Here is a 17,187-nt window from a genome sequence, read left to right as displayed (position 1 = left end):
TGATTTGCGATGAGTTGGGAGGGTGAGTATGAATCCCGCAATGAGTCTGTTGTGGCATATGTGCTATACCTCAGGACAAGGCTCAGGGAACTCATGGGCTTGGCCCAGGAGAACCTGGCAGAAGCCCAACAGCAGAAGAAGTTTTGGTTTGACAGGTATGCTCAAGCCAGAGAGCATGCTGTGGGGCAGCAGGTTGTAGTTCTCATTCCTGTCAGACAGAATAAGCTGCGGGCAGCTTGGGATGGACCCTTTAAAGTGGTAAGGAAGGTCAGTGATGTTAACTAGATGGTAGAACTGCTAGGCAGGAGGCAGGGGCACAAACTTTACCATGTTAACACCTTGAAACCTTACCATGGCAGGGAAGCCCTTGAGCTTAGTATTTGCAATAGAAGGCAGGAGGACTCTAAGGGGGATCCATGGCTACAGCTAGCTAGCCAGAAAAATGCCAAGTTATTATGGTGGAGCCTAGGGTTGCAGGCATATGATGCAACAGTGCAGCACTGCAGTAGGGTTAGCAATGCCAATGGGCTCTCAGAACAGGGTATGGCGTAATGTTTTCCCAGATAGGCTCATTCCTTTTAAGCAATGTTTCTCAAAGGGCATTTGAAAAACTGTCTTGAGCCTTTGAGGGCAGAGAGGTGTGATGATAGGAAGTACTGCCAGCTCAGATAGCTGGAATTTTTTAAATAATTATGTCATTTGTGAATATCAAACTGTTTTATACAAGATGTTTGTGTTACGAATGTATTAGAACTGTATGTCATGTGTGTATAAAACTGATTTGTGCAGATGTTTGTGTTGAAAAGGAATTTGTAAAGTGCTTGTGTTTGAAATGTATTCATAGTTTGCCCTACTGGAAAGAACAGAAGTGTACATGCACTATTGTAACTATTTAAATGTATATGTTTTAACATAGGACACTGGAAATCAGGAGGTTAACCTCTATCCAGCAAACTTTAAAATATATCTGAAATTAAATCACTTTATAGGCTAGGCCATAAAGATGCTATCTCACAGGTTTCAGTACAGCCAGCAACACAAAGTCTGTAATAGGAAGCTTTCTGTATTGTCTTTTTGTTGAACTAATTGCCAGTCAGGAAGAGTGGGAAGTGTTTAATTGTTTTATGATTGCTGGAAGCTCAACAGATCTGAGCAAAGCTCTTGTGCGTGTATTTTTTACATGTAAGTGTTAAAATCCTGGCAGTTTCTAGGGTTGATGATACTGTGGGAAACAGAGTCCGATGACCAGATGTATGTGATGTCATTCTGTATAGAAATAATGTTTTAATATTAGAGGAGACCGGTGTCTCAGGAACATTCTCTAGTCTGTCTTGAGCCTGACAACAACAAGGACAATTCACCACATCACCTGCCTTGCTCTTAAGTAAGTTGTTAGGGAATAGTATAACTCAGTTAGATTCAGCCAGGAATATAGTGAAGCTTAGTTTAGGTATTCTTTTTCTTTGGTTGTCGGAGCCTGTCCTTCAATGTTATTTTAAATATTTCCTGTGATTTGAACTCTGATGTTACTGTGAATATATACTTAGTATTTTCTTGTTCCTTATAACTTATTATTAAATATATTTAAACCTTTCATTGTGGCTGATCTTTGTAGAGATATTTAAGTTTTGAGAGTACTTGCATAGTTATTTGGTGACACTGTGTGGACCAGTCCTAATAGCCTTGATCTTGGTCAAACAATCATTTGTATTCATATTAATTTCACTCAGTATATTGGATACCGTTGGAAGAGCCTTAAGGTAGCTGGCAGGAGTGTATTGTGACAGTCATAACTACCTTATAGTCTCGGCAGAAGGGGGCATAGCTGGTAAACCTGTGCCAGCCTTTCCCAGGTGTGTGTGTGTGTGTGTGTGTGTGTGTGTGTGTGTGTGTGTGTGTGTGTGTGTGTGTGTGTGTGTGTGTGTAAATTAAACTTCCAAGAATGTGTGTGTCAGCTACGTGGACAGGGACACGAAGCACTGGCTGAACAGATAGGATGCTGGAGTTCTTGGCTTGGACTGTCAGCTGAGATTGCAACTCTATAGCTGTGCCAGTGGGGAGTCTTACTGGGGATCTGGAGAAGGAGGGCTAAAGCAGCCCTGGACTGACTGTGGTATCTCTGGGCCCTTAAGGGAAATTGTACTTGATGCAGAGAGCTGCATCTGAAAATACTGTGTGTGTACATGGCATCCTCCCAGTGAGCTTCCCCCATTGGTGTCAATGATGAGGACTGAGGCTCCTTGATTACTGGTCCAGAGGAGGGTTATGACAGATGGACACATAAAAGTATGGCCTTTCTGTCAGAAGACACGGTCCTGAGTGTTCAGAACAATTTCTGGGATTTCTGTGTACAAGAACCTGCAAGAGAGTTTCTGAAGGTACATGCTTAATGGCATCAGTGATACTCATGAAGCCACTGGCCAGACTCCACATGAGAAATTGTACTTATGCATATATTGGGTCCAACAGTTTTTTCCCTTGGAGCTCCAGGTACCTGTGCTGACGTTTTTGAAACGAGAGTTATAGTGGTGGAGGGATCAAATATTTCTCTGTCAGGACCTACCCTTCTCCCTCCAGACCCCTGTTGAGTCTGTCTAGATGGACTTGTAAGATTTTGCATGGGGAACAGTGTCCATGGGAGTTCTGGTGCAAGGTGAATGGGTTCCTTCAGACAATACAAAGCACATAAACAGACAAATGTTATCAGTGGTTCAGACCTTAAAAGTTCTTCACTTGACTTCCAGGATGGCTGCACACCAATGAGCAGCTTAATTTCAGTTCTCCCAGTGTGAAGAAAGAAACTGAGATAGGGGCCAGTAACTCTGTCAGTTTTAGTAAATTCAGTTACAAGCTAGCAATGACACTGCCTAGATGCCAGTAGAAGAAACTTGGAAAGCCTTTAAAAAAATCAACTAAAAAAGTTGGAGAAAACATACTGACAGGGAAGAACCCTGAAGCTGTTCATCAAAAAAGCATTTAAAGCTCCAGCTTTTGTATACGAGATGGTTTCCAGTAATCTAGAGGTAATAAAATAAATCAAATTTACTTGGAGATGATTAAAATAAACAAAACATTGAAGTAGTATATCAACTGAAATAGCAAAAAACTTTTTAATTGAAAGGACACATTGTATGTATGCTTCAAACCTGGCCATGATAATGCAGCCAAGACATGTATTAGTAAAGATGCAGTTATACTAGCAAAAAGAGTTGATCCTGACACAACTGTGGCAGAAGGGCAAAGTATTAAAACCTGGAGTGAGCATTTGAGGAAAACAATTATTCATTGCACACCAGTTAAGAGAAGCAAATTTATCCCAGTAATCATGGAATGTCGAGATAATGGTTGATTTGTGGTAATAAAGGGCTGCTGGCAAGAGTGGAGGATTACACTGGCATATATTTGTATTCCACCTAAAACTGCTGTTTGGGGCCTATGAAATTGTTTGAGAGAAATCCGCTTTCAGCAGGGGGTATTACTTGTATGTGGGGAATGGAACTTGATTTGGAACAGTGACATATCTGAGGCACCTAGATATTGGAAAAGAGCGTAGAGTTCTGAAGAAATATATGAAAATATTTTGTATGGAAGATTTGAATTCAGTAGAAGGAGCTCTGAGAGAATTTACACATTGCCCAAGGTACAATAACTGGGCTTGACTAGACAGCAATTGTATTTCACAGGAACACGTGCATTTAATTAAAAGCTTTGGCACACAGTTACGTTTTCAGATCATGTGCCAGTAACAACTAACATAAAAAATGCAGGGTAAGACATTAAAAAAGAAACACTGGTGCTTCCCCACCTAACTATTAAAAAGAAAGGAATTTAGGAAATGGGTATTGCAAATTATGTGAGAGTTATTAGGTAAGACAGAAATTTCTTTGTAAGTTAATGAAGGATAAAATGAAAGTGGAATTTAAAGGTAGGGTTGAAGTTAAAGAAAGAGATGTTATGAAAAAGTAACAGTAATTATTTAGAGGGGCTGACAAAGTTTAAAGTATAGCAAAATAAGGGAAATCTCACAGAACAAAAAGAGAGACAACTGCAAGGCGCTAAAGAGAAAGTAAGAGTATCTAGATAAAATGCATGAATTTAGAAAGATTATTGTTGAGCAGTTGTTTTTGATAACTCCACAGCACAATAACTTTTAGCACAATGACTTAGGCAACAGAAATTACCAAGGGTTGTTGCTATGTGGAGGGAGCCTGTGACAAGCAAAATAATCAGAGATCCTGTAGAGGTGTTAGAGATATTTCAGAAATTTTATGAAAATTTGTATAGAGCAGATGAATGTGAAAATCCAAGAAAAAGCAGAATTGAAAATATTTATGGATTACTTAAGTATGCCAAGCTTATAGAGGAAGATGAAACTCGACAATAAACAGTTAAGATAGGAGAAGATTAGATAAAAATGGTGAAATGTAATAGATCTGCATGAAAATCTCCAGGCGTGGATAATATTCCTATGAAAGTTTGGAAGCTAGGATGGAAGAAAGTGGTAAAGATGTGGAAGGTTTTGTTTAACAGTATTTTAAAATGAGAGAAAGCACAGACATCCTGGAAGAAAGCCGCAGTGGCTGTAATGCCTACAGATGGTAAAGAGACCCATCAAACCTAGCTTCATATAGGCCCATTTCAACTTTACACCATAATTTTAAAGTGATTATGTCTATAATGGTTAAAAGAATGGCAGAGGTGTTGGCAGAATTGATAGATATGGATCAGTGTGGTTTTGTGGAGGGGGGCAAATATTTGACATCATTAATAGAACAATGATGAACCAGAGGGAAGTGGAGTGTAGTAACATAACACTGTTGTTGTTTGGTCCTGATGCAGAGAAAGCATTCAGCAGGGTAAGGTGGGTTTTTTATGAGTAGGGCAATGCCAGCATTAGCATTCCCTGATTAATTAGGAGGATATATGATGGATCAGAAGCAAACATTTAGTGGGAGGGTTCTTTTCCAAGAAGATGTCTGAACAGAGGGACCTGGCTGGGGTGTCCTCTTTCCCCTTTGTTATTTGCTTTATATTTAAAGCCACTGGCAAAGAAAATAAGGGACTCCATAAATGAAGGATATAATTGGTATGGCAGTCAAGAAAAGTTGGCTTTATTTGCACACAATATTATTTTGTAAATGATAAAACCAGAAAATATGTCAGTGTTGTGGAACATCTTGAGACAGTTTCAAGTTTTTTTGGAATATAAAATTAAAGAAGATAAAACAAAGGCTATAGCTGTAAACTGTGTACCCATATAGATTAAAAATAATTTTGTTGTAGCAACTAAGGGGTATGGGTAGATACTTAACAAAATATAATACAAAAACTGAGAAATTGGAAGCTGTTATTTATAGATGTGGTTTGCAAGTCACAAGTAGTGTAAATGTTTTCCAGCCCTTCAGTTTTATGTACAGTTCAGGCATATTTTTATCAGTCAGAGGAGATGTTGTGGAGAACAGTAAAGATTTCATGGAATTTATCTGGTAGGGAAAGAGGGCAAGGGTCAAGTGGAATAAGCTGATCCTTCCAGCAGAGCAGAATGGTTTAGGATTATTTGATTTTAAGGGATATTTTAGAGCTGCACAGTTAAAGCTCGTATGTATAATACAAATGGAAAGGCATAGTGATTAAATGGCCGGGGGGACACAAAAAATAAGGAAAGAGTGAGATTTTGGATGCAGATCCATAAGGAGAAAGACAACAGCCATATAGAATATTGTATTAATAAAATAGTAGGAAGTATTCTAAGAACAAAAGTAATGCCAGCTCATACCAACCATAACTAACAACTATATTAAGAGTAGAGCCCTGGAGGTTAAAAAAAATGGTCACACACTATTACGGGGTAGAAATAAAAAAATAAAAACTTTTATTTACAAATATGTTCACTCCAAAGATTTAGTCCTTTCGTCTCTGAATGTGAGAATTCATCAGAATACAAAATTAGTTACATCACTTTCTTGCATGTCATCAAAGACTAGCTCTAATCCATACTCTGAAAGAACCAGTGCCAAAAATAAATTTGTAACATGAATACAAATTTCATACTTTATAACAACACAGATCACATAATTATTTGTCAGATACAGTATTGATCAACTGTGTAAACATTTTATAAATCAAGTAATTGGCAAGAACAGTTTAAAAACACAATAAAAAAATTATCACAAATTCATTTTAAATATAAAAAAGTGAAGTTCCCTGCCTCATCTGGAGCAGAAAAATGTGTAGTAGATGTTTAACCACAAGTGTAAAAAATAATTGTACAATCATTATAAACATTCATATACAAAATCAAAGTTTAACTGTATTGGTATACTTTCATTCAAACCAGAGGGGGTGATAGCATTCAATCTAAGCTGCTGCTCTTTATACTCTTTTTTTTTTTTTTTTTTTTTTTGACCACCGAGGGCTTATTTCAGTCTTTTTTAATATACCACATTTGAAATCCGTAAAATAATTACGTATTAATGTGTGTTTAAAAAGAGCATAGTTGAGGTTCTTCATCCTAATATCATAGTGCTCATAAATTCATTTTTGAGGTGGTCCCTCAGTTTCTCCCACATAGAAATTGACACAGGTTTGAACATTTTGCAATATAAACAACTCCCGATTCTGCACAGTTAGCCTTTTGCAAATGTAATTTAGTATTTAAGCATTATCAAGACTTACAGATTCAACTACTAAGATAAGTAAGTAAGATTAGTAGTTAACTACTAAGGGCACTGCTTACAAGAACTACACCTCACAGTGCCATTATAATTACTATTTTTTTCTTATTAGAACCCATATCACTCTTTCCGTTTCTAAGAACTACACCTCACAGTGCCATTATAATTACTATTTTTTTTTATTATTAGAACCCATATCACTGCTCCGTTTCTCCAGTAAATTTTTAAAATTCATAGTGATCTTAAAATCACATTTTGGATGGTATTCTACTATTTCAAACTCGGTTGTTTTTAAAATGATCCAGATGTTGGTCACAATTCTTTTAACCTGGTTGGAGCATTTGTTGTGTTGAATAACCAGTGCTCTTTCAAAGGGTGTATTAAGTGTAAATGTTCATGTACTATTATGTGCAGAAACAGATGGTTTACTTAAAAGATCAAAACCTAAAAGTGGTTTATATTTTTACCCCATTCTTTTACGATATCCTTAGCAATATTAACAGTAAAATCCTGGGTGTAACCTCTTTATACAAACAAAAGAACACGTTTATCAGTTTCCCTTTCCATTTCATCAGTCTTATGCACTGTCTCTTAATTAATCTTTTCTTATAACTATGTGGTTGGGAATTTTCAAAATGCAAGTATGAATTGCTAAAATGGGTTTCCTATAGAAGGTAGCTGTAAAACCACAGTCAGATAATCCAATCAAAGTATCCAAATAGTTGGTCTAGTAAAATGGAATGTAAACCTATGAAAACTAGTTGCTTTATTTAAATACTCCATAAAATTAACAATTTCATCCTCTAGACCATCCCAAAATACAAATATGTCATCTAAATATTTTAAATATAATCTACAATAACTACAAAAATGGTACTTAAACACAATTCATTTCTCCCAAGCTAATAACTGTAAATTTGCATATGAAGGGGCACAAACCACCCCTATTGCAACCCCCTAAATTTGCTTAAACATTTCTCCCATAAATAAATAAATTATATATATATATATATATATATATATATATATATATATATATATATATATAATTGTTGTTAGGGACAAAGTGAATCATGTTTTCTGGAAGGGAAGTATAGTTCAGTAAACTTTCATGAAAGAAATCCAAAACATCTTCCATGGGATTGATGTAAAAAAGTCAACTATATCTATTATAAGAAACCCTAAATCTTTAGACCACATATCAGACGTAAGTCTCCGAAGAAAGTCACAGGAGTCCTTTAATAAATGGGACTTACTGCTAATGATAGGCATACGTAAATGATAGGTATAAGTAAATGGTCTACAAAAATGCCCAAAGGGTAAGTTTTTGAACCCTGTGCAGCCACAATGGGTCTAAAAGAGGGTTTCAGTATACCGTTGTGAATTTTGAGGATCTCAAACATAGTGGGCAGAAGGGGCATAAAATTCCAAACAAAATCATATAGGGTTTCGGAAAACCTGTTCTCAAAAAGAGATTCTTCAAGAATTAAATCAGTCGTAGAATTAGCAGTATTAACCTCATTCCTTGATATGGCAACCTAAATCATACATTCATGCAAAACATTAAACATAGAAATCTAATAGTCAGTCGTATCAAAAATAACCATACATCTGCCTTTATTAGGCTTCATGATACGACTTGATCTAGCATTCTTAACAGAATCCAGTATAGCCTTTTCATTTATGCTTAAATTGTAAAATGAAACGACCAAAGGAATAACACACTAGCTGAAGATAAAAACTTGTTTTATTACCAAACAAATAAAATAGGTAAGCGCTTTCACTTTTGCTTCATCAGACTTTATATACCATTGTTTGGTAATAAAACAAGTGTTTATCTTCAGCTAGTGTGCTATTCCAATGGTCGTTTTGTTTACATTTGGATTTTGCTTTTCCAATGGCATATTTATCCCAGTATGCGCACATTTCTTCAGTTTAGACATAAATTGTGCTTTCTTGCATGCTTGTTAACCTTGGTCAGTTTATAGAAATCATTAGCACAAGCCCCTTTCAAAAGCTTGATGGATGTAATATTGGGTTAAACAAGCTTTTCTTCAACAAAGGACTCTTAGTAGGTTTCCCATCCACATTATCATTACTATTATCATTAAAAAAGCAAGCTTCAGTTTCTTTGTAAATAGTTTTAACTTAGTGAAGGAATCACTAATATTGAATGGTTTGCTAGATAAAAATTTGCAGCCTTTTCCAGTAAATAGAAGTGATTTAATGAAAAGGAAGTATGATATATTGGATCCATTATGTGAAATTATAATTCCATTCATTTGTGGTACAATCACCAATTTTACAATTTCCCTTTACCCCTTCCTTTTGTACCCTGTTTGTTTTTTTTTTTGTTGCCCCTGTAGTAGTATAAATCTTTCCTGATTGGTCCTGGATCTTGTTGGTATTGTCTACAACTGATCAGACTTTCCGATCAATGCAGCATCTGAAAATCCTGGTCATAATTAGAATCATAGATGCCAGGACTCATGTTACCCTCCATTTATGATGGAGAATCCCTAATCTGATTATTCTGTCCAATTGCTTAATTTCTCAAATCACAAATGCAAAACTATCTTGGTAGTAGGTAACTGGTATGCTGTCCTATTATGATATTGATTCTTATCCCTGTCAATTTATTAATTTTTGTGCTTAATAATATCATCACATTTCCTGTCTGTCTTGTTAAAAACATTATGGTGATAACATTTCTGACCATCAAATAATAAGTCATTCTGAATATTAGTACTCAACAGTTCAACATCAGAAAATAAACTAGAAATAGAGCTTATATAGCACTTGATCAAAATTTCTATTAATTTGAAGCCATGGCAATCAAGCATCTTGATAAATTCACTGTATAAACCATTGTTGTATTCCAGGCTGTTGGGAAACTTAAAATCCTTTAAAATCTTTTGATGCCCCACTTCTGGCCCAGTAATCAAGGAGCCTCAATCCTCACCACTAGCACCAGTGGGGGAACGTATATTGGGAGGATAAGTACACACACACTATTTCCAGATGCAGCTCTCTGCATCAAGTGCAATTTCCCTTAAGATCACACAGAGATCACAGTCAGTCCGAGGCTAGTTTCCCCCTCTTTCTCCAGATCCCCAGTAAGACTCCTCACTGGCACAGCTGTAGAGTTGAGATCTCAGCTGAGTGACCAAGCCAAGACCTCCAGCACCCTCTCTGACCAACCAGTGCTTCATGTCCCTGCCCAAGTAGCTGACACACACACACTCTTTGAGGTTTGAATTATATACTCGTGCACACACACACACACACACACACACACACACACACACACACACACACACACACACACAAACACACCTGGGAAAAGTGGGCACAGGTTTACTAGCTACGCCCCCCCCCCCTTCTTCCCAGACTATAAGGTAGTTTCCCCTGCCACCAGTCACTCCTTATCAGCTACTTTAAGGCCCTTAACAAGGGTTGTCCAATCTTACTGCGTAATGTTACTATCAATACAAATGGTAGTTTGACCAAGAGCAAGGCTGTTAGGAGTGGCCTACACAGTGTCACCAAATAAATATGCAAGTATTCTCAGGGCTTAAATATGTCTCACAAGGATCAGCCACAATGAAATGTTTAAATATATTTAATAATATATAATAAAAGAACAAGACAATACTAAATATATACGTACAGTAATATCAGAGTTCAAAATCACAAGAAATATTTAAAACAACAATGCAGGACAGTATCAAAGAAAAATAACATGGGCGACAGTTTCTCTACACCAATAGTCAGTCCCTCCCTGGTCAGATCTGACCATAAACTAATCACCATGGAAATCCACATCTCGCCCACACCCCCTGCAAAGGTAACCACCTTGAAAAACTTCTCCAAAGCTGACTTTGGACTCCTAAAAACAGAGGTGACTAACTCCACGGCATCCATGCCAATGGAAAATAGATGCATGACTGCTGAATCATACACCAGTGCACTGTACAAACATGTACATAAATGCATGGAACTAGCCATACCCAACAGAACCAAGATGCTCTCCTCCAAAAAAAGGAAGCTAATCTGGTGGTCCTCTGCCATTAATAAACTCTACAACAGAAGGAAGAAATTGTTGCAGAAAAAGGCGAAGTCCCAAGACTGGAAAAACTCCCGTATTACTCTCAACAAAAAGTTGAGATCCTTCATCAAATCCTCTAAAGCCAGCCATGAAGGCAGAATTGAGGCAGACACTAAAAACAATCACAAAGCCTTCTATAACTATATCAAGAACCTCCACGGCAATGCCCAGAATTGCTCTGAGTTACTGCACAATGGTACCTCCTATACTGAGCCATCAGATATTGCCAAAATACTTGCCAACAGATTCAGTGCCAACTTTACCTCTCTTTCTCCCCCTAAAGGACCAATCACAGTACTGGAAGAATGCCTGGCACCCACCATTACTGCAGCACAGGTTAAAGCTGCATTATCCAAGGCTAAGAATACAGCTTCCATGGGACCCGATAATGTCCCTGGGTGTGTTCTACATGAACTGCAAAGCGAACTGGCACCACATCTGTGTGCCCTGTTCAGTCACAGCCTCACCTCAAGCTTTGTCACTACCGAATGGTGCACTGCTACAGTCATCCCTCTTCATAAAGGGGGAGCAACTACAGATCTTGGGAATTATCACCTCATTAGCCTGACGAGTCTGATATGTAAAGCTATGGAGCACATCATTGTGGACCTGATTAACAAAGATGCAGGAAATCTCCAAATTCCAGACCCCACGCAATTTGGCTTTATGAAAGGGAGACCATGCCCACTCATCCTGGTTGACTTCTTTGAGTCAGTCACCAGGGCTGTGGATGAAGGTAAGGCAGTGCATACAGCCTACTTCGATCTGGCCAAGGCCTTTGATATACTGCTTCTTACTCGGGTATTATTGACAAACTCACCAAACTAGGCATCAACCCTTATATCACTAGGTGGGTTGCAAATTGGCTCACAGATAGAACACAGTGTGAAAGTAGCAGACTCATAGGTTCATAGGTTGGCACTAGGCTATCGACCCTAGGGCCTATACAAGACTAGCCATAATAATTCCCTAGCTATTTCCTACAGTATTTACTTACCTGGACCCCTGCTAGCAGGGCGACTGACGTGATCCCCGGGGTGAATGTCCTATCTCCCATCCAATCATCAAGGTTCTTTTTGAAGAGGGCCAAAGAGGTGCTCTGCTTGACATGTATGGGCAGTCTATTCCAGAGTCTGGGGAGTCTCTGGGTCAGGAACCTATCCCTCCAGCATGTTTTGTTCATTTTCATGACAAGGTTTAGATCCCTGGAGCATGTGTCTCTGAAGGATTGGGATTTCTTTAAGTGTAGCATGTCCAACAGCTCTGGGTTTGACATGGCCTTGTATGTTAAGCAGAGATCGCCTCTGAGTAGACGATATGCGGCAGAGTATATGTGGGTTTTTTTTAGATGGTCAGCATAGGGCATCTGCTTTAAGCATGTGATTCTTTTAATGAGGTATTTCTGCGGCCTTTCCAGTTGTTGCAGATGTTTTGAGATGTACATACCAAATGGGGGGTTGTATTCTATAATGGGTCTAGTGATGGATGAGTACAGTGGGACAATGACCTCCTTTTTTCTGGATGAAAAGCCCTTTGTGATAAGGTGTGCCACATAGAAGGATTTCCTAACTGTTGTGGCGATGTGGTTATCGAAGGTGAAACCACTGTCCACCTGTGTCCCTAAGTCTCTTATCACACTTTCAGTGTTTAGTGTACTACCACCTATGTGGTAATTCACGGGTACATGTTTTGTCCCAAAGGGGATAACTATACATTTCTTGGCATTGAGTGTGAGTGGTAGCTTACCTGGGCTACAAGGCGCTCGAGTCCTTGGCTTCAAGACAGTAGTCTTTGAGTGCTTAGGACCTGAATGCAACATACTAGACCCATTTGTACTTTGTCAGCACAAGCATGCCAAGTCAGACTGCCGACCAGTCATGAGTGGAGTCCCACAGGGATTGGTCTTGGGTCCTCTCCTGTTCGGCATCTACTTCTTAGTAGTCCAGGCCAATGGGACTCTGGCTGACCAAGTTCACAGATGACTGCAAGCTGGGAGCCATTATTAACTCCCCAAGTGATGCAGACATCCTACAGAAAGGTCTCACTGAGACCAGTGACTGGTGCAGGAGACGTGGCCTTAAGCTTAATGCCAAAAAAATGCATTATCATTCCCTTTGGTAAAAACTCAGTTCCCACTAATTACCACTACTGAACACTGGAGGCGTAAAAGATCTGGGGATTCAGGTTGACAGCAACCTCTCCTTCGACCACTACATTGCCACTGTGGTCAAAAAGACCTTCTATGTGACATATCTCATTACCAAGGGTTTTGCATCCAGGATGAAAGAGGTCATCGTCTCTCTCTACTCTTCCCTCATTAGACCAATCATCAAGTATAATGCCCCATTTGGCATGTACCTCACTAGACACCTGCAACAGCTGAATAGGCCACAGAAGTACCTCACGAAGAGGATCCTAGGCATTAAACACATGTCCTACACCGACAGACTCAAAAGACTCCAGCTGTTCTCTGTCTCATATCACCTACTTAGAGGCAGTCTCTGCTTGACTTACAAAGCCTTGTCTGACCTAGCTCTGTTAAAAATGCTACATCTAAAGAAATCCCAATCCCTCTGCACCACATGCTCCAGAGACCTCAACCTCATTACCACAATCAGCAGAACATGCTGGAGGGACAGGTTCCTCACCCAGAGACTGCCCATGCTCTGGAATAGACTTCTCATACATGTCAAGCAGAGCACCTCGCTGTCCCTCTTTAAGAGAAATCTTGATGAGTTGATTGGTAATAGAAAGTTCACCCCAGGGATCACTCCAGTGGCTCTACTTGATAGAGACACTGGGAACTAATGTCAGGCGGCACGATGCCAGGGCACTTCTATGGGCTGGGCATGTAAAGGTTCCAGGGCCATTAACCTAGTACACACCTATGAACCTGTGAACCTATATTTCTGACTATATCTAAAAGAATTATACTGTACCCCAGTACACTTACTTCAGAGCAGGCAAGGCAGATGTGGTGAGTGGATCTCAATGTTGTCTGGTCAAAGTCAAAATACAGAATACTGTCTCTCAGTAAGAGATTTCCCAAATGAATATCTCAAATATTACTGCTGGGATAGCTTGCAGAATTACATAATTTCTTGTCATCTGACTCTATACCAGGTGAAAAATAACCATTGATGCAGCTGGTGTCATTTAGCATCTAGCTGTGAAAATACTTACAACAAGGGCTTTTCCTCATATCTTGGTACTTGCTGGAGTCATAAAACAGTAAAACACTTGGAAGACAATGCAGAAAGTTCCCTAGTTTTAGACATTGTGTCTCCTTGCTGCCATAAAGTAATTTAATTTCAGCTATTTTTCTGAAGTTAACCTCTTGTGTTACAGTTTTCACTGTTAAAATATATACATTCAAATGGTTACAATAGTATATGTGCATTTCTGCTCCCTTCCTGCAAGGCATGCTGTGGATCCATTTTTAAACAGCACTTTGTAAAATACCTCTTCAGCACATGTCTGTACAAACCATCTTATATGACATACAGTTCTAACACATTTGTAACACAAGTGACTTATATGAATCATGTTGATATTCACAAATGACATAATTATTCACAAAATTCCAGATAGCTGAGCTGGCAATATTTCCTTTTGTGACAAACCTTATGGGACAATCCGCCACTTTAAACACTCCTGAAAATGCGCATTGTCCAGCTGTAAATTCCTTAATTTTAAAAGTTTCTTGTCAAGAAGATTAATGCTATCTCTTATAGAATTTGGATGTTCACCATCACATGCTTTCAAACTAGAACTCTTATAATTAGGTCCCAAAAAGGTAAAAGTTTTGTCTAGCCACTTACTCGTATTAACTACCTCAAATTATTATTACTAAGATTACAGGAACTGCAGAAAATTTTCTGATGATGATCTGTTTGTGAGTAAAGAACAAAAGTGCTAAAAGTTACTGGTTTTGGTTGAGATTCCATTCGAGTGTTTTGGTTTTCTTTGTAAGTTTCTTGGTACATTTTGGTGTTGCATATTTTGTTATGTTTTGGTCTGTTTTAGTTAAATTTTGCAAACACATTTAGTTATTTAAAAACACTACACTTTTCACATTTTGTGTTTTTTGTATGCTGGCATAAGACTAACTCCATCATGCCTTTTAATTTTCTTTTCAGTGTCTTCTAGAACTTCAGAATGAAGCTGTATTCATGTGGACCACCGAACTGGAGAATGTAGCTACAGTGTGTTTTAAAGCCTTTGAAGGTTCAACTTATGACGTGCGGGTAGCAGTTTCAAGGCTCCTTGGCACTGTACTGGCTACGGCTGTAATGCCTAAACAAAATTCGGGTAGGTAATTTGCTGGCATTTTTGACAGCAGTTTTTCACTACTTATCTTGCAAGGGATCTTCTTGTATTAAAAGAAAATTTGTCCTCTACCACTGATCTTTCTGGTATAATGCTGCCTGGAAAACTGTAGTGGCTGTTCTTGGAGGCACTATTATTTAATTATCACATGAGATATAAGGAAACTTACATTTATATAAAAGTTCACATTTCCAAACAGTATAAAATATATAGCGTTATATGTGATGTATAATCTAAACAGCATTACACAAATGATTCAATTCCTGCCTTCTCTTAAACCTCGTTCCTCCTCTAAAACATTTTTCTGCATGTATTGTTTCCACAATTTCCATGTGTTTCTGTCTAACATACTATTTCCCTTTTGTAAAGATCCCATTTCCTGTTCTTTTATTTATATTACAATATTCACTACTTCAGGTATGGTTGGTTTAGATTTTGAGATCCTTTTTCAAGAAATTGTTTTTTGTGGTAGCCACCAGAATTAAATTTAACTGTCTTACTGTATCTAAGCAATTCAGATCCTGTATCTCAGCTCACAAAAATCATTTAGGTTCATAGGTGTGTACTAGGTTAATGGCTTTGGAGCCTTTACAAGCCTAGCCCATAGAAGTGCCCTGGCATTGTGCCGCCCAACGTTAGTTCCCAGAGCCTCTATCAAGTAGAGCCACTGGAGTGATCCCCAGGGTAAACTGTCTATTATCCTATCCACTCATCAAGATTTCTCTTGAAGAGGTACAGCGAGGTGCTCTGCTTGACATGTATGGGAAATCTATTCCAGAGCATGGGCAGACTCTGGGTGAGGAACCTGTCCCTCCAGCATCATCATCTTCTTCTTCTTTCGGCTGCTCCCGTTAGGGGTCGCCACAGCAGATCAACTGTTTCCATTTCTTCCTGTCCTCTGCATCTTGCTCTGTCACACCAACCACCTGCATGTCTTCTCTCACCACATCCATAAACCTTATCTTAGGCCTTCCTCTTTTCCTGTTACCTGGCAGCTTCAGCCTTAGCACCTTTTTCCCAATATACTCTGCATCCCTCCTCAGTACATGTCCAAACCAACATAATCTTGCCTCTCTGGCTTTGTCTCCAAACCTTCCAACCTGGGCTGACCCTCTAATATAAACAAATATCCAACAAATTCGACCAGGTGCCAAGTTAAAATACTATGCACGTTTATTATTATGAAGCGCTTTTCGTTGCTGTTATACAGCAACTTCATCAGATAATACCAAATCAGTTTTCACACTCAAATTTAAATAGTGAAGCAAATCACATGATTCTAAAATCAGCTGTTATCCACGTCACAACATATTCTTAACATAAGGAAATTTTGCATGCAAGTTGAAACCAAAATGATGTTTGCTTAAATTCCCTTCATGTATTTTACTCAACCACACAATGGAATTCAATTATATAAAAATGGGTAAAAAGTATATATGTGTGTGTGAATACACACAGACATTACACTGAAACTGGTTTCAATATGTTATATTATTGTTGTTGTTTTATGTTATTATGTGTTTTTAATGTGTATTTAAAATGTGAAAAACTCTCCAAATGTGGGAGGTGTAGAGGTGGCCCCTTTAATTTACTACTAGAAGAATGAGAATTGACGTGGCAATTCAGGCTTAACACATTCTCTTGTCGGGGGCTTAATGACACCTGCAACGTAGCTTGTCTATTAAAACTTAGAAGTCTGAAAAGATGAATAAGTTTCAGACTTCTTACTTTTGAACTACAACCTATACTTTTAGCATGTATTAAGTGAATACTTGGAACATTTGGAGAGTTTTTCACATTTTAAATACACATTAAACACACATAATAACATAAAACAACAACAGTAATATAACATCTTGAAACCAGTTTCAGTGTAATGTATGTGTGTATTCACACACACACACACACACACACACACACACACACACACACACACACACACACACACACACACACACACACACACACACATACACACACACACATACTTTTTACCCAATTTTATATAATTGAATTCCATTGTGTGGTTGAGTTAAAATACATGAAGGGAATTTAAGCAAACATCATTTTGGTTTC

General features: G+C 38.3%; 1 protein-coding gene across 2 annotated transcripts in view; it reads left to right on the top strand.

Annotated features, from left to right (window-relative positions):
• HEATR5A (HEAT repeat containing 5A) overlaps positions 1-17,187 on the top strand; it is a 2,570,019-nt gene that overhangs the window by 310,370 nt on the left and 2,242,462 nt on the right. For both annotated transcript variants that reach the window (XM_044073826.1, XM_044073825.1), the window contains exon 5: positions 14,922-15,093. In XM_044073826.1, the coding sequence (XP_043929761.1) occupies positions 14,922-15,093 (172 nt within the window). The remainder of the gene's footprint in view (positions 1-14,921; positions 15,094-17,187) is intronic.

This window comes from Protopterus annectens, chromosome 6.part0, assembly GCF_019279795.1.
Source record: "Protopterus annectens isolate FY-2018-M chromosome 6.part0, PAN1.0, whole genome shotgun sequence".
In the NCBI taxonomy this organism is placed as follows: Eukaryota; Metazoa; Chordata; order Ceratodontiformes; family Protopteridae; genus Protopterus; species Protopterus annectens.
This window is presented reverse-complemented; position numbering and strand designations above follow the sequence as displayed.